This window comes from Aquarana catesbeiana, linkage group LG01, assembly GCF_042186555.1.
Source record: "Aquarana catesbeiana isolate 2022-GZ linkage group LG01, ASM4218655v1, whole genome shotgun sequence".
NCBI lineage: Eukaryota > Metazoa > Chordata > Amphibia > Anura > Ranidae > Aquarana > Aquarana catesbeiana.
The window spans coordinates 167,670,011-167,696,569 of NC_133324.1; the positions used below are offsets into that span (position 1 = coordinate 167,670,011).

The window sequence follows — 26,559 nt, forward strand, 5'->3', positions numbered from 1 at the left end:
GGTACATCCTGCTATCTGCAGGACACATTAGGGAGGACAATAATATCAGAATTTAGAAAACTAAGCACTGATTTGCAAAATAGAGCACCACATTTTATTATGTTAAAGAGGTTCTAAAGGCTTAATGTTTTGTTTTTTTTTACCCCAATGCATTCTATTCATTAACATAAAAAAAATCCAATATCAGCCCCCCCCCCCCCCCAAATGCTCACCTGCTGCCTCTTTCGATCCAACACTGTGCCCAAGAGCAGCGTAGCTGCTCTCTCTCTCCTTACAGGCATAGAACCAGGGCCAGTGGCTCCTGCTGCTGTCACTCAAATCCTGTAAGGAGGAGGTGGGGCCAAGCCATGCTGTGTGTGTCTATGGACACACTCAGCCCAGCTCAGGAACAAGCCTGCACAAATGGATTGCTATGGGGCAGACACAAAAGAGGATAAGCCAAAAGTGCCAGCTAGGGACCCCAGAAGAGGAGAGTTTGGCCATTGCACAGAGAAGGTCAGTATAACATGTTTGGTAATTTAATTAAAAAAAATATTGCCTTAAATAACGCTTTAAGGGCATTGTAATACATAGTAATCTTTTAAAAACTGCATATATTAGTGAACAAACCCTTTAAAATATATATACAATGAACTGCTGGTTTTTGCTCCCTTTAGTCTATTAAATATATCACTCAAAGTTTTACAATACTGTAAAACAGTGGTCTCCAAACTGCCTGGGGGCCAGTTGCGGCCCTTTGCTTGCCTTTTTTCTGCCTTTGGGTACTTTTCCTTTTACTGACGCAAGCCACTATACCTCCCACTGACACCAAAGATGGGGAACTATTCCTCCCACTAATACCAATTATGGGGCACTATTCCTCTCACTGACAGAAAAAACGGGACACTATTCCTATCACTGACACCAAAGATGGGACACTATTCCTATCACTGATACCAATGATGGGGCACTATTCCTCTCACTGACATCAAAGATGGGACACTATTCCTATCACTGATACCAATGATGGGGCACTATTCCTCTCACTGACATCAAAGCTGGGGCACTATTCCTATCACTGATACCAATGATGGGGCACTATTCTTCCCCCTCCCCCAATGCCAAAGATGTACTGTTAAATCCCACCGATGCCTGGACAATTTCTACTTCCACTGGCCACATTCCAGCTCCCTAAAGTCTGAAGTATAGTAAACTGGCCCTTTGTTTGGAACATTTGGAAACCCCTGTTGTAAAAATGCCTTTTGATCTTGCCAAATAAAGTAAGCTGACAACACTGAGCATTTAAAACCTGAATCTATGCAGCGGCGAGAAAAAAAAAAAAAAAAAACTTGATGAAAAATTATTTTATACAACCAACAAAGTAGATTAAAATAAACCAAAGAAACTGATTTGCTCCTGTTGTTCTATTTGCATACAGACATTAACTATATGAGTTACATATGTCAACAGTTTTCCAAGATACATTGTATTCCATCTTTGTTGGTTGTATAAAAGAATTTGTAATCAAATGGACATTTATTAAAACAAAAAGATTTTATACATATTTGTCATTTAGATGTGCCTCTATAAAGTCCCATAGACATTTCGTTTTTACTGTTTCTGTTATGGGAAATGCCACCAGGTGAAAATAAGGGAATGAAGCCTGAAAAAGAAACTAATACAGGCACCTCATTTAAGGAATGGTAATTGCAATATATTGGTTCTTGGATTTAGATACACTTCAAAATGTACCTGTACTTTAAATGTTGTGAGCAAGAAGTTTTTGTTTTTTATATTTCAGACAAAGCAATAAAGGATTCTTACTTTCCTCCTTGCAAACTCTTTACAGTGTACACTGGGCATGTGCAGGTTGGCATATGCTGGGGTGCTGGGATGAATTAACTCTCATGTGTGCAAGTTAATCCATCCAGGCAAAACAAAATGGCTGAAGATCCTGAACCCAGAAGAAGCCACCAAGATGTTAACGCTTGAAAAAGTTTGTGGACATCACAGCTCGCTGGATTGTTCATGAGTATAGTTCCTATTTAAAGAGAAGCTCCAGGCTCCGTCAGTTAAAATTAAACGTCAGCAGCTACAAATACTGTAGCTGCTGACTTTTAGGACGGGTTCACACTATTGCGAATTGCATGCGGGATCTCCGCATCCAATTCGCTATAGAAGGAGAATGTGACTGGCTCTCTATGGAGCCGGTTCACATATCTCTGATGCGGCACCGGTGCAAATTTGCACAGGAGTCCTGTGCGTCTTTTGGTCCATTTCAGGTCCAAATTCAGCCAAAAATTCGGGCTGAAATCGGACCTGAAACGGTGAACCAGGATGCACCGAACCCCTGCTGGGAGCCACATCGGTATCTAGTGTGAACGAGCCTCAATATTAGGACACTTACCTGTGTATGAATCCAGTTGTGTCTTCACCTGAACAAGATTTTTCAATCAGCTTTCAGGTGCTGCTGCCGCCATCTCTGCTAAGGGAAATCGTCAGCAAAGCCTTGCATGATGAAATGACTGTGCCAAGCACTGTAAACCATAGTGACCAAACTGTTATATTTACTGCAGTATCAAGAGTAAAAAAATAAAAATAGTAATATCTAACTGGTTGTCATGGGTTACTGTACATTGGCCCATGGCTATTGCACTTTAAACCACTTTATAATACCCAACACAGCTTGTATGACACTGCAGCAGATTGTGTATTATATAGCTCCTGCACTGCAACAGATGTTTTATTACATACTGCCTGTGATGACTATGCTGAATGCTCTATTACAGTCCGTGTATCATTGTAACAGATGATGAATTATAAAAAAAAATGTGCGGCACAGATATACTGTATGTTATATAAAAGTATAGTAGATGTTGCCTCACATACAGTCTGTATGACACAGCCATAGATATTGTATTACAAAAATGCATATGACACAGTATTCACGTGTTGTATCAAATACAATAATGTAACAGATGTTACAATTTACACATAGATATTGTATTACATACAGACTATTTGACACTATAATGGAAGCTACACAGAGTCTGGATGACGCTGCACTGGAGGTGTATTACCTGCCGAGTCTATGTCACAATCATTGCTGCATTTATAAGGGCCAATTCCCCCAGGACCCCTTCCAGATACAAAATATAATACTTGAAAAAATGTGTTTCTTTTATTAAAAATCATTTGCAAGGCAATATGTTGCCTGCCATCATCTGTAAAAGTTTTTACTTTGGTATATGTCAACAAATTTTGCATTTACACCTTTATGGAAGGCAATCTGACTGTGTGTGCCTGTATGTGCAATCTCATAATGACAGGAGTTTATTTGCTAAAGCTGGAGAGTGCAATATCTGGCTCACTTCTGCATAGAAACCAATCAGATTCCAGGTTTTATTGCTAAAGCTTTTTTGAACAAGGTGAGGTTATAAGCTAATTGGTTTCTATGTAGCTTTCTATGCGTTTTCCGGCTTAGTTCGGGTCTCCAGCTAGCCGGCGGATGTGCCGGCTGGTCATTAGGACCTCCTGGTGGGACAGCAGAGCCCGGGTGAGCTGCAGAAGGTGACTTTTTTTTAGCATCGATTGTTATCCCAAGAAAGCCAACTGCCACCCATAAAAAAACGGTACGAGGTGATGCCTGCAGCTGCAGGCATCACCCCAGTACGCCCCAGTACAACCAGTGTCACATCGGGGCCTGTATCATGTATATTTTTTTATATAGATAATTTTTTACTATCTTTTGTCAATGTCTTTGTATTGTATGTATTTATATTGAATAAAATTGATTATATTGTTGTTTTGATTATGCTTTCTCAGGTTTGTTGTGCCTCTAAAGTCCGCTCAGGGGGTCCTTGTTGAACCCCCTTCTTTTTTCTTATGACATACAATTTATACGGATGTGGCCATAGGAGTGTCCCTTTTTTTCTATTTTTTTTGTCATGAGTTTAGAAGCGTTTGACTTTTGCCAAAGCCCTTGAACCTAACGCAATAAAAACCTATGGGGTTGATTTACTAAAAGCAAATAGACTGTGCACTTTGCAAAGTGCAGTTGCACTCTGCTGACTTCCATCATCCAATTAAGTGCAAGCAAAAATGCTGTTTTTTTTGTTTTTTTTCCTTGCATGTGATTGGGTATTCTTTGCAAAGTGAAGCTTTACTAAGCTCTGGAGCAAATGCACTTGCAGAGGGCAACTTTGCAAAGTGCACAGTCTATTTGCCTTTAGAAAAACAACCCCTATGTGTTCATGTACACATAGGGGTTGATTTACTAAAGGCAAATAGACTGTGCACTTTGCAGAGGACAGTTGCCCTCTGCAAGTGCAATTGCTCCAGAGCTTAGTAAATGAGGTAAGCCTTGACTTTGCAAAGAGTACCCAATCCTGTGCAAGGAAAATAAAAAAAACTGCATTTTTGCTTGCACATGATTGGATGTTGGAAGTCAGCTGAGCTTTTGCTCATTTATTAAGCTCTGGAGCAACTGCTCTTGCAGAGGGCAACTGCACTTTGCAAAGTGCATAGTCTTTTTCCCTTTAGTAAATCAACCCCATAGGCTTTTATCAGAGTTTAGGGGCAGTTAAACGTTTTGGCAAAAAACACAAATGCGACAAAATCAAGGTACCACTTTTATGCCACGTTTAGTGTTTTTCTGCATGCCAGGAGAGTTAGGTTTAGGGGTGGCAGTGTACATGTAGCCTAACAGATGCTATATTATAGAGTCTGTGGGGTTGATTTACTAAAAGACAAAAACATACAGCATCTACTACAGTGACATATAGGGGTTGATTTACTAAAGGCAAATAGACTGTGCACTTTGTAAAGTGCAGTTGCTCCAGAGCTTAGTAAATGAGCAGAAGCTCTGCTAATTTCCATCATCCAATCATGTGCAAGCAAAAATGCATTTTTTTCTTTATTTTCCTTGCATGTGATTGGATATTTTTTGCAAAGTGAAGCCTAACCTCATATACTAAGCTCTAGAGCAACTGCACTTGCAGAGGGCAACAGTCTATTTGCCTCTAATAAATCAACCTGTGTGTCACTGTAGTAGATGCTGTATGTTTGACACTGTTACTGATGTACTACATACACACTGTTTGCCAATATCATAGATTCTGCAGTATGTACAGTGTAAGTACAATATGTACTTATGTAAAACAATGTCATAGATAACAGTGACTGTACAATATTTTAAGTGTACTTCAGTGAGAAATTCTATTTCTGCAAATGTGAATGTAAGGTTCCACACTTCTGTGACACCTGTCATTTATTTTTGGCACAGATGAGATGGCTAAATGCTAATGTAAACATATCAAATTACTCCATGTACAAAATCACTGCCACGTGCAACCAGTCAAAAGCAACATTTTGTCTGCGTTACAGAAAACTAATAATAATAATAATAATAATAATAATAAAAAATATATATATATATCACAAAGGATGATGACAAATAACTGTCCATAACATTGACTGACCATGTGTCGCTATATACAAATGACACTGAAATTTGAAAAAAATGAATAATGATTTTCCTTATCATTCAGTGTCTAATAAAATGTTTCTATTCTGACTGTATTTAAACTTTACTTAATAATAGATCCTTTAGCACTACTGATGGTTGTTAATTCTATATAATAATAAAAATGGTACCTTACCACTTTGTGAAGAGAAGCCATAAGGTCATGTACGGAATCCGTGCAGCTATTCCTGTGGAATGGGAAGGTTGCCATCAAACATGAAGCTCCAGTGACCATCCAGATCAGCGAGTGTCTTAAGACTGAGGAGCAATGTGCACTGACAATGTGGAATCAGCACAGGGGCACAGAGGTGTGGTTCTAATCTCCATGCCATTTCCATATGGACAGAGCTTTCCTTAGTCTTCATGTACACTGCTGTTGGTAAACGGACATTAAGGAGCAGTTGGGCGTTTTTTTCAGCTGCCCCTGAACTCTCCTCTATGTTATCTTATCAGTACATGTACACAGGGTCGTTTAGAGTAATTTCTAGGCAGTTGAGTTTAGAAGCATTTTTTTGAAACGCAAAAAAAAAAAATGCATTCAGGACGGATGTTCAGAGACATTTGAAACGTCAAATGCCTGTAATAGCTCTAAACGTGTGTAAACTCGGTAACCGTGTTTAGCCGTGTTTCGTTTACAGGCATCTTTCATTCTTGACTATTTGCAAAAAAAAACGCTTCTAAAATGCAAACACGGCTAAACGCAGAATGCAAATGCGGCAAAACGGACGTTTTTAACCACTTCAACACTGGGCATTTTCACCCCCTTCCTACCCAAGCCAATTTTCAGTTTTCAGTGCTGTCGCACTTTGAATGACAATTGCGCTGTCATGCAACACTGTGCCCAAATGAAAGTTTTTATCATTTTTTTTTTCTCACAAATAGAGCTTTCTTTTGGTGGTATTTGATCACCTCTGTGGTTTTTATTTTTTGCGCTATAAACAAAAGAAGAGCAACAAGTTTGGAAAAAAAAAAACACTATGTTTTACTTTTTGCTGTAATAAATATCCCAATTTAAAAAAAAAAAAAAAAATTTCCTCAGTTTAGGCCGATATGTATTCTTCTACATACATATATTTTTGGTAAAAAAAAAAAAATCACAATAAGCGTATATTGATTGGTTTGCGCAAAAGTTACAGTGTCTACTAGTAATGGCGGCGATCTGCGATTTTTATCGTGACTGACATTGCGGCGGACAGATCGGACACCATTTTGGGACCATTGGCATTTATACAGTGATCAGTGCTATACAAATGCATTGATTACTGTATAAATGTCAAAGGGTTAACTCTGTGTCCTAGGGAGTGATTCTAATTGTAGGGGGCGGGGAATCACAAGGGGAAGAGACCGATCGGTGTTCCTCTGTACTGGGAACACATGAGCGGTCTCCTCTCACCTGACAGGACGTGGATCTGTGTGTTTACACACACAGATCCACAGTCCTGCTCGGTTAACGGGCAATCGCGGGTGCCCAGTGGACATCACGGCCACCGGGCATGCGTATCAGGTCCCGAGTGACGCGGTGGGGGTGCACTTGCACCCCCCCCAGGCGGACGGGAAGCCCAGAACATCATATGATGCCCGCCCAGGATGGGAGATCCCTCCTGCAGACATCATATGACTGTATGCGTAATGTGAAGTGGTTAAACGTCGGTTAATATCTATCAAGTTAAATCGTTCAGGAGAGGTTGTAAAACATCCCATGTAAATTAAGCCTTTAAGCGAATCTGTTATATTTGACGTCACAACACAGTATGGAAGAGATGCATGTGTTTTCAGCCTGTAAGTGTAAGTAACTTACTGATAATGCAATGCAATATGGATTCCTGGTGGTGTTCTGTACACAAATTATGTACAGAACTCCGCCCCCCCCCCCCCCCCCCCCCCCCCCCCCCCCCCGAAGCATTATTTCCTGCTTGTGTGATTTGGCTCACTGATTTTCCCAGAAGTCTGCCTAAGTTACAAGTCTGATTTCAGGCATCCCCTGCAACAAACATGTCATTTTTGGTGAGATATTTATAATAGGAAATCACGTCTAAAAGGGATGCAGGCCCAGCAGCTTTCCTCATTAGTGCTCTGCAGGTGCACAGCTTACTGATAATTATGAAACCATTCCCATTAGACCAACTTAGCACAGAGGCACAAACAGTGATTTTGTTCAGAATAAGAAAAGGGAGGATTCTGCAACAAAGTTTGCTATGATCCTTGCAATGTACATAGATCACCCAGAGGGGAATAATTTTTTCTCAACAAAGTGGAGTTATGCTTTAAAGTTGAGGTGCTGAAGGGCATCTGGACTAGTAAATATACAGTATCTCACAAAAGTGAGTACACCTGTCACATTTTTGTAAATATTTTATTATATCTTTTCATGTGACAACACTAAAGAAATGACACTTTGCTACCATGTAAAGTAGTGTACAGCTTGTATAACTGTAAATGTGCTGCAACTTCAAAATAACTCAACACACAGCCATTAATGTCTAAACCGCTGGCAACAAAAGTGAGTACACCCCTAAGTGAAAATGTCCAAATTGGGCCCAAATTGTCAATATTTTGTGTGGCCACCATTATTCCAGCACTACCTTAACCCTCTTGGGGATGGAGTTCACCAGAGCTTCACAGGTTGCCACTGGAGTCCTCTTCCACTCCTCCATGACAACATCGCAGAGCTGGTGGATGTTAGAGACCTTGTACTCTTCCACCTTCCGTTTGAGGATGCCCCACAGGTGCTCAATAGGATTTAGGTCTGGACACATGTTTGGCCAGTCCATCACCTTTACCCTCAGCTTCTTTAGCATGGCAGTGGTAATCTTGGAGGTCTGTTTGTGGTCGTCATCATGTTGGAATACTGCCCTGCGGCCCAGTCTCTGAAGGGAGGAGATCATGCTCTGCTTCAGTATGTCACAGTACATATTGGCATTCATGGTTCCCTCAATGAACTGTAGCTCCCCAATGCCGGCAGCACTCATGCAGACCCAGACCATGACACTCCCATCACCATGCTTGACTGTGGGCAAGACACACTTGTCTTTGTACACCTCACCTGCTTGCCACGACACCCACTTGACACCATCTGAACCAAATAAATTTATCTTGGTCTCTTCAGACCACAGGACATGGTTCCAGTAATCCATGTCCTTAGTCTGCTTGTCTTCAGCAAACTGTTTGTGGGCTTTCTTGTGCATCATCTTTAGAAGAGGCTTCCTTCTGGGACGACAGCCATGCAGACCAACTTGATGCCGTGTGCGGCATATGGTCTGAGCACTGAAAGGTTGACCCCTCACCCCTTCAACCTCTGCAGCAATGCTGGCAGCACTCATACGTCATTTTCCCAAGGACAACCTCTGTGACGCTGAGCTCGTGCACTCAAATTCTTAGGTTGACCATAGCGAGGCCTGTTCTGAGTGGAACTTGTCCTGTTAAATCGCTGTATGGTCTTAGTCACCTTGCTACAGCTCAGTTTCAGAGTCTTGGCAATCTTCTTATAGCTTAGACCATCTTTATGTAGAGCAACAATTCTTTTTTCAGATCCTCAGCGAGTTCTTTGTCATGAGGTGCCATGTTGAACTTCTATCTACTTTCCTTGTTGTTTAGTATGCCCTTCTTTGTGCCCTTCTCCACGAGATACTCCCATCCATGCTTGTAGCTTCTCGTGGGATTACTTTTCAATGGAATATATATTTGGTTGTCTTCTAATTGTCTATTCAATTCAGCATGATATATCTCTTTGGTTTGAATGACGAGTACCCCCCCTTTGTCTGCAGGTCTAATGACCAGGTTTTTTCTATTTTCTAAACGTTCCATTCCTATTTCGATCTCTTCTTCTTCTTCTTTTTACTTTTTTCAATGCCATCGTTTGTAGATCTTGAGCCACCATCTTCTTGAAAACTTCAATGTGACCATTGTCACTCACCAAAGGTTTAAATATAGACTTATTTCGCTATGTTGTATGTTAAAAGATCCCTTCTTTATTTGTAACCTTTTTCTCCAATGGTTGTGATAACATTTTTTGATATTTAATTTTCATCCATATTTTTGAATGTCCACATAAATGTCAAACTTGGTCATATTTCTAACTGGAGCGTATTTCAATCCTCTATCTAAAACTACCATTTCCTCCTTGGTCAGCGAAACTTCTGATAAATTAAAAATTCCTCCACCTAATACTCTTTTTCGCTTGCTTCTTGTATCCTGCTCGACATCCCCTCTTACTGGTGGGCTTCTTCTTGACCTCCCGTCTCTGTCCGTTTGGGGGCCCGTTCCCGATTTTGTTCCTCTAAAAAATGCCTGGGTGTTCTGTTAGTAACCCAATCTTCTCTTAGGGGTTCAAATCTATTTTGAGTTGATATTGGACTTTTCCCTTGCTGGTAGTAATAGTGGGGTTCCGATCTATGATATGTTGGTAAAGGCATATTGGTACTAAGTGCAAAGGCGTGTTTGACCCCTAGGGGTCACATAATGGAGGTGAGCGGCCATTGCATGTGGAGGTGGGAGCACTCAGGATAAAGTTTTTGTTAGAAGAACCATCACTGTGAAGGATTTCTCATTATTGATTATTGGACATTTTTTGCATTCATTTTTTTTTCACATATTGCATCATCACTGGAAAGTTTGTATTTTGGTATATTATTTAATATTGTAGTATCATTATTTTAGCGCTATCCCACTTTTAGTTCCCAGATTGTTTTTTTTTTTGGGGGAACTTTTTTGCATCATTATTTTTTCATATTCTCTATTGGTATTATCACTGGAAAGTTGTATCTTGTTATATTAGTATTGCAGCGCTGTCACACTTATCTTTTTATTGTCCGCACATCTTACTGTCTTAGGATTGTCTTAGTCCTAAATGAACTAATATAGTAATCCTTCCAATGGCTAACATGTTTAGTTATGGAATGGAAGAACACGCTATTGGGAATAAGTTTAACAAACTGAGAAAACCACCTTATACCAAGATTCTGGCATTCACAATGTAAATGAATACCCAGAAATGTGCTAAGATAGTCTTTAGGTGGCACTATGAATCCAGAAACCCATCCTGTACATCAGTTTAACAGCTTGCATTTGCCCAGGTTATTTTGCTACAATGAGGGAATGGGATAAGACAAAACATTATTAACATCTGCTATATTTTATCTGTTTGCAACAGAAATCTGCAATTGTAAAAGTGAATTGTAAGAAAATAAACAGTTACAGTTAGATACTATGATAAAAAAAAAACTTTACAGACAGAAGCAATTCAATTCCTGAGATGACCTCTTAGACGGCTTATGGCTTTAGCAAATGTCGTACACAAGTCAAACTGCACATGTAATTGTGGAAATGTCATTTATGTGTCAGCAGTAAAGCTGGCCAAATACTACTCACATTCAATGACATGGTGAATATAGTTCAAAAGTACTTCAAAAACATTTGCTTTTAACATTCGATTATCAAATGAATGGACTTTCCGAACGAGAACCTCATTAAAGAGGAACTGCAGGCTGCTCACATAATTTGTAATAAAAAACATCTTTGACATTCTGAAGCTTCCCTACAACCACTTACATAATATTTTATATATACTGCGATTCTGTATTTGCCAAATTTGTTGCAAAAATCTTCCTCCACTGAGTCTGGCTGCAGCCATTTTTGTGGGCAGCTGAAGCTTCTGCCTTCCTGGATTTTCACAGACAGACAAACAGAGGCACACCTCCAGCTCTGCAGCTTTCATTGGTCCTCTTATGACTCATCCCACCTCCCTTCCTGGCAAACTCTCACAAGAGCGAGAGAGAGCTGTGCATGATGTCATAAGCCTAGTCTAATGATCAGACAAGAAACAGGAAGTGGGATGTATAAAGGTATTTACTGGCAGAAAAAAAATGTTTTACTATCCAAAGTTAAAACAACAAGGGCAGAAGATTTTATAGATGGAAAAATGAAAAAATGACTGAAGTGCCGCTTTAAGTGTTAGAAATTAATTTGCTTGAGAAAAATTTTCCATCCTGCTCCTTTGAATTTTCATGTCACTGTGGTCAAAAACGAACATCAATTTGACCCCACTAACAATTACAAAATCAAAATTAACATTTTCGAACGAACCTCTACTAGTGTATGACCAGCAGTAGGGTGTGAGAAAATGCTGTTAAAGTAGCTTTCAAAAATATACATTTTAAATTTATATCAATTTAAAAAATGCAAAGTGGGCGAACAGTGAAAGAATTTATTCAAATCAATATTTGGTGTGACTATTCTTTGGCTTCAAACCAGCATCAATTCCTACACTTGCACAAAGTCAGGGATTTTGTAGGATCAGAGCAAAGGTGTGTGCAACCTATGGTGTTTGAGTTGTGAGGTGCACACCCTAACACTTGCGCGCATATCTATATAGAGAGAATATATACTGTGTGTGTGTGTATGTGTGTATATGTGTGTGTGTGTGTGTATATATATATATATATATATATATATATATATATATATACATATATACACACACACACATATATACACATACATACACAGTATATATAGGGCAGTAGAGCAGTGGATGGTGTCAGTAGGGCAGAGGTTGGTGTCAGTACTTTTTATTGTTTTTTTATTTTAACTTTTTTACAATTTTATTATTCTTTACAATATTTTTTTACAATAATTTATATATTTATTTTTTACAACTTTTTAGGAGCCCAATTGGGGGCTTTTGTGAAATATCTTAACAGACCCCTGATGTCTCACTTTTGAGACAGAGCAGCCAAGCAGCAGGGGGATCTGCGCAGCACAGCGAGATTATGGCGTGCCCAGGCACCTCTGGCACACTCTGTGCGCACGCTTATGGATTAGAGTCAGGGATATGTTTAATCAATTATACCAAGTAGGTGCTAATGATCATCAATTTCATAAGCAAGCTGAAACACAGTCAATACCTGAAAGAGAAACAGCTGCGTAGGAGGCTTAAAACTGGATGAGGAACAGCCAGACTCTGTTATATAGGTGATGTTGTGGAAGACCGTTTCATGTCACAGGACTGAGCACAGCAACAAGGTCTCTCTCAGGCAAAGATTTCAAAGTGGACTGTGGTTTCAAGAGGTGCTGTATATACACACACACTGTATACATGTACACACAAATTAACATATACTGTATACACTCAATCTTACTGTTTTAAACACATTATGAAATAGAATTTCCAGCTGAAGAGTACTGCTGTCACTACAGTCAAATACAAGTTATTTTTTGGGGGGGACAATTCCTGAATTATCTACTAACCCCAAATAGTTTTGTCTGCAGCATCTCCACAGTTCCCATCTGTTAAGACAACAGTGCTGGGATTTTTTTTGAGGTCTAATTATCGGCATAATGAGATTTTAAACAATTCCGAGATGCACAACTGGAACACACATGTAAGGAAAGTCAGAGGGATGTCAGAAGTCTCAGTCTGCAAACAAGTTTTGAATCAGTTATTTAAAAAGTACTAAAGACATTGGATCAGAATTACAGCCAGGAAACAGATATTTTCAGAACGTGAGGTCAACTATGGCAGTCTCCATAATTCCCCACTACTGTTTTCCTTGAGTTTTGTAAAAGCCTTCTTAGACTATGGGGTTTATTTACTAAAACTGGAGAGTGCAAAATCTGGTGCAGATGTACATGGTAGCCAATCAGCTTCTAACTTCAGCTTGTTCACATAAGCTTTGACAATAACACCTGGAAGCTGATTGGTTTCTATGCAGAGCTGCACCAGAGTTTGCACTCTCCAGTTTTTGTAAATCAACCCCCAATATGTACAGCACCTTTCTTATCACAAAAAATATATACAGTATTTTGCCACACGCTGGCACACTACAGACAATCAATAACCTTACACTACAGAAAACTAAAGACAGTTTATTCTGTTTCATACTTTTGTAGGAATAAAATGTGTTAAGATCCTACCAAGTATGTCATCATATTTGTAGTTTATGGTCTTCCCCCTCCACCCCCATAATGGGAGGCCTGTACATCTATATGGACCTAGGCTGGGGGAACAGTGTGCAGGAGTCTATGCATTGAACCTGGCACAGTTTTGAAATGCTCTGAAAACTTCAAATGCAAAAATCTATTAAATGCCCTTTTTATTTTATTTTAAATGTAATTTTTTTTTATCTTCTTCATATGGGTGTGTATTTTTACGTTTTTGAAAAACGTGGACTATGCCTTTAACCGCTTGCCGACCAGCCTCCATCATTTTAGTGCGGCAGGTCGGCACGAACCCGTGAAGCACTGTAGCTATACATCGGCTCGTGGGATTGGGATAGCAGGCACGCCTACTGCACAGCAGGGGTACTGATGCTCGTGGCCGACGGAGTGATCGTGAGCACGAGAGACAGAACAGGAGACAGAACTACCCTGTTCTGTTCTGAGAGAAGTGACAGATCGTGTGTTCCTATAAGGTAGGAACCACGATCCGTCACTTCCTCTAATCAGTCCCCTCCCCCTTCAGTTAGTAACATACACTAGGGAACACAGTTAACCCCTTGATCGCCCCCTAGTGTTAACCCCTTCCCTGCCAGTAACATTTTTACAGTAGTCAGTGCATTTTTATAGCACTGATCGCTGTATATATGCCAATGGTCCCAAAAATGTGTCAAAAATGTCCGATGTGTCCGCCATAATGTAGCAGTCCCGATAAAAATCGCAGATCGCCGCCATTACTAGTAAAAAAAATGATAATAAAAATGCTATAAATCTATCCCCTATTTTGTAGACGCTATAACTTTTGCACAAATCAATATACGCTTATTGTGATTTTTTTTTACCAAAAATAAGTAGAAGAATACATATCGACCTAAACTGAGAAAAAATTTGCTTTTTTTAAAAAAAAAATGGGGATATTTATTATAGCAAAAAGTACAAAATATTGTGTTTTTTTTCAAAATTGTTGCTCTTTTTTTGTTTATAGTGCAAAAAATAAAAAACGCCGCAAAACCGCAGCCAAAAGAAAGCTCTATTTGTGGGGAAAAAAAGGACGTCAATTTTGTTTGGGTGCAACGTCGCACAACCGCACAATTGTCAGTTAAAGCGACACAGTGCCGAATCACACAAAAAATGGCCTGGTCATTCAGCAGCCAAATATTCCTGGGCTGAAGTGGTTAAATATGCAGGCTGGCAACAATAGTGTGCGAAGAATCCTGGCACAGATTAGTGTGGTGGTGTGTTTACTAGTCTAGGCACCTGTTTTCCATACAGGGGGGAATAGATTGATAACCATATTCCCTGACACCCTCACATACTTTGTATTGACATCCTCTAAATATAAAATATATGTTGAAGAACAGTTCTGAGTCTGACCAAAAACAGTCACATGTAGTAATACAAAATGGAAAGGTCAGTTATAGAAAGTTTTGCACTTTATCAGATATCACCGCAAGATTAGATTAATGTGATTCAATTCCCATTGCTTTTTGCACATGACTAAATCAGATCATTTACCACCACAGGAATCAGCTCAGTGAATGTTCTCCTATTACCATCCAAAGTATAGCACAACCTTGGCACAGCCATCTAACTGAGAATGCCAATATGTTATTTAGCAGCAGTAGAAGGCCACAAAAGGCTGTGCTGACTAACTGCACTCCAAGAAAACAATCGTGCCGACTTATTCTTAAAGCAAAACTATGTTATTGATTCAAAATACTATGTGACACACATGTTAACCTATGCCATATATATACTCCAAGCTGTAATTGTGTGACTATGGTAAAGCGTGCACTCAAATATGTTAATAAAGACAGTAGTTGATAAAAAAAAAAAACAGGACTACAGCCAAAAATAAAAAGATAAAAAATGATTAGCCTAATATAATAACAAATGTAAAAAAAAAAAATGTTTTTTGCTGCAATATTAATTTTCAATTCAGAGATTTCTCACGCTGTACTTTTTTCTGCCACTAGGTGTCCCAAGTTTGACAGCGAACATCATTAAATTGGTTGTAAAGGTAAGAGGTTTTTATCTTGATGCATTCTTTGCATTAAAGTGGAGTTCCAACCAAAAGTGGAACTTCCGCTTTAAGGACTCCTAACCCCCTGACATGCCACATTTGGCATGTCATTTTTTTTTGGGGGGGGGGGGGGGTACCTAATTTTGAGAGGTACCCAGCTCTCACTTCCGCTCAAGGCTGCCTAAGCAACTCCTCCTCTCCCCCTCCCTTCAATCTTTTAGGACACATCACAGGTCCCCAAAGATTGCTTGGCCATTCAGGACACGCAGCGAGACTCGCACATGCGCAGTGTGCACCCGGCTGTGATGCCACAAGTTGTCACAGCCGCATGAGTGCCCACATGGTAAGCGGCTTGCCATAGGGGCACTCGGAGAGGAGGAGGAGCCTGGCAGGGGACTCCAAAAGAGGAGGATCAGGGCTTCTCTGTGCAAAACTACTGCAGAGAGCAGGTGTGTATAACGTGTTGGTTATTTTAAAAAGGAAATGTCAACCTATAGAATCACTTTAAAGTACATTACCAGGCTAAACTTAACTATTAAAATTAAAAATGGTCCCTCCCCCTCCTAACACCTATGGTGACTAACCTGTGTAAGAAAGATAGGTATGGAATTCTACTTTAACCCTTTTGCTGCCAAAGCCATTTTTTTGTTTTTTTCACACGTTTAAAAAATCCTTTTAGACCTGAAGATTGCCTTTACCCCCCAAAACATTTTATATTTTCTAAAAGCAGACACTCTAGGGAATAAAATTGTGTAGTTGCAATGTTTTATGTTACACAATATTACTGCATAGGAAATGCAAAATTTCGGTAAAAAAATACACTAAAGGTAATTTTGCAATAAATGCAATAAATTACAATGTTTTTTGGTAAAATAAAAAAGATGAGGTTGCATCGAGTAAATAGATACCCAACATGTCAAACCTTAAATTTGGGTGCACCTGTGAAATGTTGACAAACTTCAGAACCCTATGTTTTCCATAGGCAATGCTTTTAAAGGCCCCTTAGGGTCATCAGTTTTGCGTTACGGAGAAGGTCTGGTGCTAGAATTTTTGGTCTCACTCCATCGTGTGCGGCGACATGGAACCTGTGTATCGCAATTGACGTTACTTAACTTTTTTTTTTTAATCACATAGGGACAAAAAATCCCCTATGTGATGATTTTCTGGTGACAGGTTCTCTTTAATGAGTCATCCGTGGTCTAAAAGACCCTGGATTTCTCCCCTGTGCTCCAGTGAATCTAATACAGTGCACTGCATTTGATTCTTTTGCGGCCATGCTGGCTGGGGAAAGTGAAAGGGGGACCTGGAAGTGATGTTTTACAGGTAGCTTCCGGGTCAGCAAGAAGGGGAGGAGAGTGGATGCACATCCACCCAGCTCCTCCCCTCTACCTAGCAGCACCCACCATGCCGGTCCCGGGCCTGCAGACAGGCAGGCGGAACCAGGATACATGGCAGGGGTGTTCACAGGAGGGGGAGGGGGCGCTTGTTACTAGGTGGTGGAAGCAATCCGTGGGCTGCAGAGGCACCTTACTGCTTCCATCTAACAGCCAGAAGCCGGCCTGTTAGATATACAGTACACTCTCCCAGTGAGTTCAGTGATGTATGGGCCCAGCTTGCCTATCACTGGACAGTGAAAAGAGAAGCAACACTATAATGAGCTTATCTCTTTCTCACTCTGCTCTATTTTCCTATCAGCATGCTTCTGGTCAGCGAATGAAATGATTGGGTCCTTGTGCTGCGTCTTCCCCTCACACTCCAGCACTGCAGTATAAGAACTGTAAGAGGCTGATACCAATTTACATGGTTCTTACACTGCTTGCATTTAAAACATATGTTAAATGTGTATTAGTGATACTGAGCATTCATTATTGTTTTATATCTCTGTCTTGAGTTCCAATACATTCCTTAGTAGCCAACAAGGATTTAAATTCCCTTTATGTGCATCAAATGCCTTTGTAAAACCAGATATTACCTTGTAAAAGTAGCTGTGACATCATTATGTTATACAATGTGTCAGTGAAGAGGACAGAGCTGTGGGAGGGACCCAGCAGGTCCCACCCACTACAGGCTGCCTACAGAAAACTACTGGTTGAGACAAGACCAGTCCACCTGCACAAGAAGAGAGAGCAGCCATGACTGGTCTTTATTACAGTAAGCTCCTGCACAGCTGTAAAGAAACAAATACACATGACTCTTGTATTTAGATGTAGCCCCCTGGTCTTAAACTGGAGCTATCATGTAAATTTCTGTAGGCAGCTCAGACTGATTGTACAGTTTATCTGATCTTTAGCTAATCTTAATTAGGTTGTGCATTTCTCACTGTCGCCAGTAGGTGTCACTGGTACCACAGGCTAGCATAAAATAGTACAACTAGGTTGAGTTATGAATATTTATTCTTCTTCCAGCCAGCCCAGTAGGAGGTTCTTGGCCACTGGTGAATTCTGTGGGAGGATATTTATTTGGGCTGGGTCATGTGCTCGCTCTCTTGCCTCAGGCCTCCTGGCCTGGGAAGGTCCTGCTGAAGTGAGTTCTGCAAGTAGACCCAGAAGCCTGTCTTGGGACGACTAATCCTGAGGTGGACCTTAGGCTGTCTTGTCCAGCGTTGAAGAAGCCAAGCTGAGAAGATCCAGGGGAGGACCCTTGCTAGAGAGAGCCAGGATGAAGGCTGGTCACCCAGGAAGGCCTAGTGACTTGTTTGGAGGATGCACCTACATCTAAAATGTGCTTACAGTGTTGCCACGTTGGCATAAAGGTTTGCATTAAAGATTCGAAAAGATCAAAAGTGACTGGCGCCCAAATTCTGTTCAAAACTCCCCATTATAGCCATGGACTCAGCCCTAGAGAAAATGCTAGCTCGTCCCCTGCCTCTGGAGGTGACAACCTGCCTCTAGAAGACCCTTCTATGGTTTCTAATAGCAAAACTGTTCAGAATTCTAGATATTAGTTAAAATGATTGTAAAGGTTTGTTTTTTTTGTTTTTTTTTTAATAACAAACATGTTATACTTACCTGCTCTGTGCAAGGGTTTTGCACAGAGAGGCCCTGATCCTCTTTTTCTGGGGTGCTCCAGTGGAGAGTGCCCCCATGGAGAGCCACTTTCACATTGACACAGACAGCAAGACTTGCCCCCCCCGTCTCCCATGTCACTGGATTTAATTAACAGCAGAGGGAGCCAATGGCTCCTGCTGCTATCCTTCTATCCAATGAGGACCCGAGACAGCAGCTGGAGCTGCTGGGCTCATGCTCATCACAGGATAGATCGGGTTCAGGTAAGAAAATGGGGGGGGGGGGCAGCTGTAGCACAGAAGGTTTTTAAATCTTAATGCATTAAGGTGAAAAACCCTGAGACTTTCCAACTTCTTTAAAGAGGAGCTCCAGGGTCCAGTTAAAAATTAAAAGTCAGCATCCACAAAAACTGTAATAAATAAACAGCCACTCACCTGTCCCACGATCCATTGATGGGCTCACCCCAGACATTCTGACATCACATCTCCAGCGCCGACATTTTAAGTGTGGGCACCGGCTGTGATCGCTTGCGGCTTCACAGCTGGGTGCATACTTGTGAATGCATGAGCCACTCTGCGCATTTTGAATGGTCCTGTAGTCTTCTGGGACTTGTCACATGTCCCAAAAGACTGCAGGGTGGGGGGAGAAGAGCTTCCGCTTCCGATCGCCTAGGTAATCGGAGTGGAAGTAACAGTCAAAATGGGGTACCCGGTGGAGAGGCCTTAAAGCAGAACTTCTCCTTTTGGGTGGAGCTCCACCTTAACAACCATATCTCACCTTCTGAACCTGGTAGGGTTGCTGATCTCCAGAAGTAGGCAAAAGAATTTATCTGCCCCCACCTTCCTGATGGTAGTCAATGATGGCCATGCTCTCTATGCCCACCCTATCATCATTACATGTCTGGGAATCACTAGATTGCTACACCCCAGGTATCTCAAATACACATAGAAAATCAAAAAGAGCACATTTGATGTAAAAAATCTTTTTTGTTTTTTTATATCATGACTGATATGAAACCAAAGATGTTGGACTGTGGAAGCAGAAATTTAGAGTAGCTCATCTATGATCTACAGAGAATGAAGAACGATCACACACATCCTCATGATCTTTGACTGTTGAAGGAATAGGAATCCAATAAACAGTAATTATGTCATATTTGTGGAAAAATTATATTGGGCATAAAATAAAAACGGTCGTTGTATGGGTACAAAACATTATAATATATAGCCCCATGTTTTATTAGCAGTGCATTTTAAATCTCTCCAATCAAACCATGCAGCACACATGCCTTCTCTGAGCTAACAAGATCTCCGGAGACATTTATTCTGGCATCCACTAATATAAATTGCACACGTGATATCAAACAGATGAATAGCTGCCAACATTCCCAGATATTACTCCATGAACACAATTTGGAACATCGCCCATGTATATAAAAACGAGCATCCCCTGTGACTGTTCAATAAAGGGAGGTGGATTGTTACTATATTTATATCCTTCATAATTCTTTGTACACTACATCTTTGTTAAAATGTATATCCAAAAATATGGTAAAATGTTTTCTGACTGCTAAGCTTGCTTTTAATACGTAGTATCAAATATAAACCTATGACCATTGAAGGATCTCATGGCAGGGCTACCAGTACTAGATCAGTGGAAAGGCCACAGAAGCACTGACCTAAGCACATATATCTGTAGTGTGTTCTTATCTCTCTCCAAAGCATTAAGTCCTGTGTCTTTCTGCTGTTTCGTTGCTTTGTTATCAGCATGATAACTTCTGACAAGTTCTCTGTCAAACAAGATAAAACCACCCTAAATTTTGTGTCCTGGGAGGTTGTTATAAATAGATTAGCAGAGAGCTTGACTTGTCACAGCACAGCTCTGCACATTCCTTCCTTCCTCTGCCTATGTGGAGTGGGGGGGGGGGGGTGTGCCTTTCCTCCAATCAGCTGTCTTAGCTGTATGCCAAGGATCCACTCCCAGTTCTGAACAGGAAGAGAAAATCTCTAATGCCCTGTACACAAGATAGGATTTTCCAACAACAAAATCGTGGATTTTTTTCTAAAGGATGTTGGCTCAAACTTGTCACACAAATGTTGTTGGAAATTACGAACATCAAGAACGCGGTGACGTACAAAACGTACGATGAGCCAAGAAAAATGAAGTTCAATAGCCAGTGCGGCTCTTCTGCTTGATTCCGAGCATGTGTGGACTTTTGTGCGTCAGAATTGTGTACACACGCTCAGAATTGTTGTTGGAAAATTTGAGAACCTGCTCTCAAACATTTGTTGGCGGAAATTGCGACAATAAATGTTCTATGGAGCATACCCACGGTCGGACTTTCCGACAACAAGCTCACATCCAACATTTGTTGTCAGAAAATCCTATCGTGTGTACAGGCCATAACACGATGTGCATTTTCTAAAGAATATATAAAGCTGAAGACAGCAGATATACATGTAAAACTTATGTAGGGAGATTTGTTTCATCCCTGTGTATCTGTGGCTGTTCACTTCACTGGGTATGTGAGGGTTTACATCCACTTTAAAAAGGAACCTCTTTTTTTTTTTTTTAATAATAAACATGTTATACATAGCTGTTCTGTGCAATGGTTTTGCACAGAGCAACCCTGATCCTCCTCTTCTGGGGTCCCCGCTGGCACTCCTCGGTCCTCCTTTTCTCCATGTGCCATCATAGGAAGCCACTTCCTATGGTGAAGAAAGAAGATTGGGCGGCTGCACACCCATATAATGCATATAAAAGCTTCTTTATTTACAAAAAAATAATCAATAAAAACAGACACAAGGCATATTGACAGCTGGCCAATCTTCTTTCTTCATATGTACTCTGCAGCAATGACAGGGTGTGCACCCCATGCATTGCTGGATTGCAGACACCATTATTGCCATTTTACCCGGAGCAGCAGGATTGTTTTTACTTCTAGTTGGACATTTCATTGCATGTGGGCTCGGTTAGTACACGGCTTTGTGAGTGTCCACGGACTGTATCATGAGCAATGCATTGGATAATACTGGCATCATGGCAGGGGGGAGATACAGCAGAACTTTGGGAGCCGTGAAAAAGAACCCATTGAGGTCGGCTGTTCACCAGAGTTTACACATTATTATTGACGAGGACGTGGGTTCATTAAAGTTTATGTTTTGGAAAATGGAAAAACTCATGGTCAAAGAAATGAAAGCCTTCTGGGATAAGAACACCTTTATGGAGTACCTTGCCCTAATGAATCCCAAGGGGCTTGAGAATTAAAAATCCCTACATATGAAATGAAGGCGAATGATGAGTGTAAAAAGCAGTGGACAGACACACTCTCAAAATGCTCGTTTGAACTTATGAAAATCATTGTAAAATCAAAAACCAAAGAGATGAAGACACTTCAGAAGGATATCTCTGACATCAAAGAGGAGAGTGTGTTGTTTAAAGATACGCCACTATTTCAAGAATTGGATATAAAACTGTATCACATGGAAAAGAGGATAATAGAGAATAAGAAGGAAAAAGTATTACGGGATCGGTATGATTACGAGTCAAACACAGTGTATTTTTGGAAGAAACCTCAATTCCAATTTAGATCTAGAAAAGCCTCTTCACCTGGGAGCCTCGGGAAACATGTCAGTTTCTCTGATACTGAAATAGCCATTCTGGATTACACCATGGCTGAAACAGCTTCAAACACATCACCTAAGAGAAATGACAGGGGAAATATCCACCATCCAGCTGGGCATTATTTAAACCCACAACCAAGCCTCCCACTGAAAAGGAAGAAAAAAAAAAGGGAAAAAGAGACAAAATCCCCCCAAAAAATCAGGAGAGGAGGGAGAAGGAGGAAGAAGTTATTACAACCTAACAGGACAACAACAGAAAATACAGTGAATGTGTTAAACTTGTCTAAAAGAGAATTGACTATATCCGAGACTACACTATTAGCCAAAGGTTTAAATTTTCTCCCTATTAGGCACTTTAATCTATTTGAAACTGTTCTGGATGTGAATAAGTTTGTCCGCAAGTTGACACTCAGGAAACACTATTTTAATCATAATGAGCGTGAACCTCTAGATGACTCGATTGAATCTCATAGATCTGAGTCGTCTGTGAGTATGGACTTTCCGGATTTATGTGCGGTGCAGGATCTGCAGGATTTGCAGGGGGGAGTCTGCCAGCATCCAGGAAGTGACATACACTTCAACAGTGGTGACTTCATTCAGGACACGGTCAGACTTCTACCCTGTGAATTCAAGGGATAAATCTTTGGATTTACTTCAGAAGAGAGTTAAAAAAGAGCTCACTAGGTTAGCATCCCGTACTTTTTTTTTTATTCTGTTTATTGGTTTTATAAGCATAAAATTGGACGTGTCAACTATGACATCATCCACAATAGGTCAACATGCCCTCGTGCCTATCTAACAAGGGCCTACTGTCTAAAGAATTCAGATAAAGATGGCTTGGTAGTGGTACAGGATGCTTCTGTGTACTGTGAGGAAGCCATTCTGCAGTTGTCAGATGATAACATCTATATCCATTTAAAAGGGAACCCCACTGTTCAATTTAAGAACATAGTGAGCGATTTAGTTCAAAAGGGGTTTCATCTAGGAGTTCTCTCTGTGAAAGAGGGTGAGATTATGGTTCCTGATTTCCCCATTACCCCCATATTCCATCATCTCCCAAAAACCCACAACCAGTTAACTCCCCTAACTGGGCGGCCTATAGTGGCTGGAATAGGCTTTGTATGAAAATATTGGTCTTTGGGTTGATTGCCAGATACAGCCATTAGTTAAAAGATTGCCCGGTTATTTAAGGGAAACCAAACACCTTTTGAATTTATGTGATCGAATGAGGTGGGATATATGGATTACCTGTGACATGTCCAGTCTGTACTCTTCCATACCGCATACTCTTGGTGTGCGTGCAGTGGAGTACTTTCTGGACTGTCACAGTGGATACTCTCCTATACACAGAGAATACATTCTTGAGTGTCTTGAGAACCTGTTGACACATAATTATTTTTCATTCGATGTTTTTTTTTATCTTTAGAGATAGAGGGCAGCCATGGGAGCCCGGTTTTCACCATCCCTGTATATGGGTTGGTGGGAGAGGGTACGCATCTTTGGGGATAATAAGCCCTTTCGGGCCAATATTTGGTTATGGTCGCTTCATTGATGATCTGTTGTTCATTTGCTCCGAATCTGTAGGTACATTAGATGATTTTCTGCTATTGCTGAATCATAATGATTTAAACATTCAATTTATGGGGCATTTGAGCAACACATCCATTCCTTTTTTAGATGTAGTTTTGTCAAGCAGGGAGGGTTGCATTGTATCAAGCTTGTACAGGAAACCCCTCTCCTCGAACACCCTCCTACATGCACCCAGGAGGGAGATTTCCAACAGGAGAAAGATAGGATGTGCTCTAGGTTCCTTGATAGAGGCTCTTAACCCCACTATTGTAAATAGGGCAATTGAGATAGCAGAAGATACCCCTGGGGAGAGGTTGCTACGGGACAAAGAATGAGAGTCTTTATCTATTAAAACTCCTATCTTTTCAACTTCATACAGTTTGGAATATAATAAAATTAGAAAAATAGTGGAACGATATGTGCCCATTCTGTATGAAGATGAATGCTATGCCAAGATTTTGTCTGGGGGGATAAAATCCGTCTCACGGCGGGCACTGACATTGGCAAATTTCCTGTCTCTTAAAGAGTTCAGTAGCAATAAACAAACCAGAATATGGCTATATTTTGTGGGAACGTATAAGTGCGGTGCTGACCATTGTCCATGCTGTTCTTGGGTCATAAAAAGCGATCAATTTCCCTCCACTGTGAATGGTAGATCTTTTAAAATCAAGAGCTTCATTAATTGCAACACTAGAAACGTGGTCTATTTGATTATTTGTAAAATGCGTGCGATCCAATATGTGGGTCGCACTACTAGAAGGTTATGAGAAATCGGACCTGAAATGGTGAACCAGGACGCACCGGACTCCTGCTGTGAGACGGATGCAGTGATGGTGTAAACCCAGCCTTAATGAACTTCATGGAGGTGACACCACTTTATTACAAATACAAGGAATTGAAAGAGGTGTCTATTTGTTCCAGACTTCAGGCTGTAATTGACTGCAAAAGATTTGCAACCAAGTATTAAAAAGTGAAAGTTTGATGGATGATTGTTAATCTGTCCCATTACTTTTGGTCCCTCAAAAAGTGGGAGGCACATATACAAACTGTTGTAATTCCTACACCGTTCACCTGATTTGGATGTAAATACCCTCAAATTAAAGCTGAAAGTCTGCAGTTGAAGAACATCTTGTTTGTTTCATTTCAAATCCATTGTGGTGGTGTATAGAGCCAAAAAGATCAGAATTGTGTCGATGTCCCAATATTTATGGACCTGACTGTATGAACTTGCCGTGATTTTTGCCTTTCTTCCATATTCTATATGTTGCCTTTTGAATTTTTGGACAGTAAAGCAAAACAGTAAAAAGGTAATGTAATAATTATTGTATATATCCTTGATACAAGGATTTTGATTATACATGTTTTTTAGCTGTGTTGAATATGGAAGAGGCATTGTTTTCACCCTCACCCGTAGTGGTGTGTAGGTTTCCACAGGTGAGACAGTCGTTTTTCATCTTTATTTTTAATTTATGTTTTGAAAAAGAAAAATTATTATTTCCATGAGTGTAATTATATAGAATTTTCAGAATGTGGGCTCCGTTTTGCTGTTTGCTTTCAGCAAGATGTACACACCCTTATTTTGTTTTTCTTCTTTGTAATATATAATGCACATATTTTTATTATTATGTTACAGTTTTTCAGACTTTTTTGTTGTTTATATTTATCTCATGGAGGAATGGGTAACACCAGAAATGGTTTGCTCTCCTTTTCAGGTGGGAACAGCTGATTGATATCATCAGACCTCACCACTTCATTAGTTACACCTGTGCAATCATGTGATATTTTGTATATATGTGTGTATAGTGATTGTGTCCAATACGGTTTTGACAAAGCACGTATTAAAAGTGTCTTTTTTTCTCCCTGCCAATATGCCTTGTGCCTGTTTTTATTGATGATTTTTTGATTAAAGAAGCTTTTATCTGCATTATATGGGTGTGCAGCTGTCCAATCTTCTTTCTTCATATGTACTCTGCAGCAATGACAGGGTGTGCACCCCATGCCAACCTTTTTAAAAGTGACACTAAACACTATCCTAATCTCCAAAAATTATAAAGTAAAAAATAATCCCTGAACATTAAGTACTTTGTCATGAAATTGTTTCTCAATGTGTTTTTCTGCCTCCTTGTAACATCCTCTGTGAACTCCAAGACCTCTCCTTTTCTCTCCCACTTCCATTGGAATGAGCAGTGCATGTTGGTTGCAGTCATGTGCACTGCTCTATGACTACATATCCATTTTCCGAGTTTGGCAACCCATCAAACTCAGGCGGGTGACGGGGAGCGTTTGTGTGTCTGCCTTGCTGACCCTCAGCCAAAAGCCGTTAAAGCTGACAGCCAATCTTAGGTAGCAGTGGCATTCCCCATCCCCCAGCACACCACTTGCATATGTGCGGCTTCGATCTTGGAACGACAGTAATACATTGTAACTCTTAGCAATTAATTACTAGCAACTTAAGAAACATGACCTACTGTCATCCATATGTTCCTGCCCAAAGCCAGTGAAGGTTTATTTCATTTGTGATATCTATTCTGTAAATACACTGGGATCTCCATCCACTTAAAGGGCCTAACCTGATGTTGCTGATGATTTTAATTACTTTCCTTGCCCCAGAATGCTGCTCCTCCTATATTCTCCAAAATATAAGAATAAAACAGGGGTTAATTACATCACCTGTATAGGGCACTGCAGGTGTCATAAAACTGACCTAGACCAGTATAGCTTCCATTCAAATTATTTTTACTCTACATGTATTTATCAAGGGGTACTTGCCATTTTATTTGGGTAGTAATACAATCCTCATAAAGCAGTATTATTCCCAAAACCCAAAATGTAATATAATGCAGCTTACAAATCCTCAGATGTTGTGGCTGCATTAGTTTTCTTTTTTAATCTTTTTTCCTCTGT

At 40.3% G+C, this 26,559-nt stretch overlaps 1 protein-coding gene across 4 annotated transcripts in view; it reads right to left on the reverse strand.

Annotated features, from left to right (window-relative positions):
• Window positions 1-26,559, reverse strand: part of MCTP1 (multiple C2 and transmembrane domain containing 1) — a 1,184,139-nt gene that overhangs the window by 1,057,340 nt on the left and 100,240 nt on the right. Inside the window, exon 1 of one of the 4 annotated variants that reach the window (XM_073624523.1) lies at window positions 5,640-5,780. The exons of the other annotated variants lie outside the window; for them this stretch is intronic. Within the exon in view, the coding sequence (XP_073480624.1) occupies window positions 5,640-5,738 (99 nt within the window). The 5' untranslated portion in view covers window positions 5,739-5,780. Of the gene's footprint in view, window positions 1-5,639; window positions 5,781-26,559 lie in introns of those variants that run through there. 4 annotated transcript variants of the gene reach the window in all.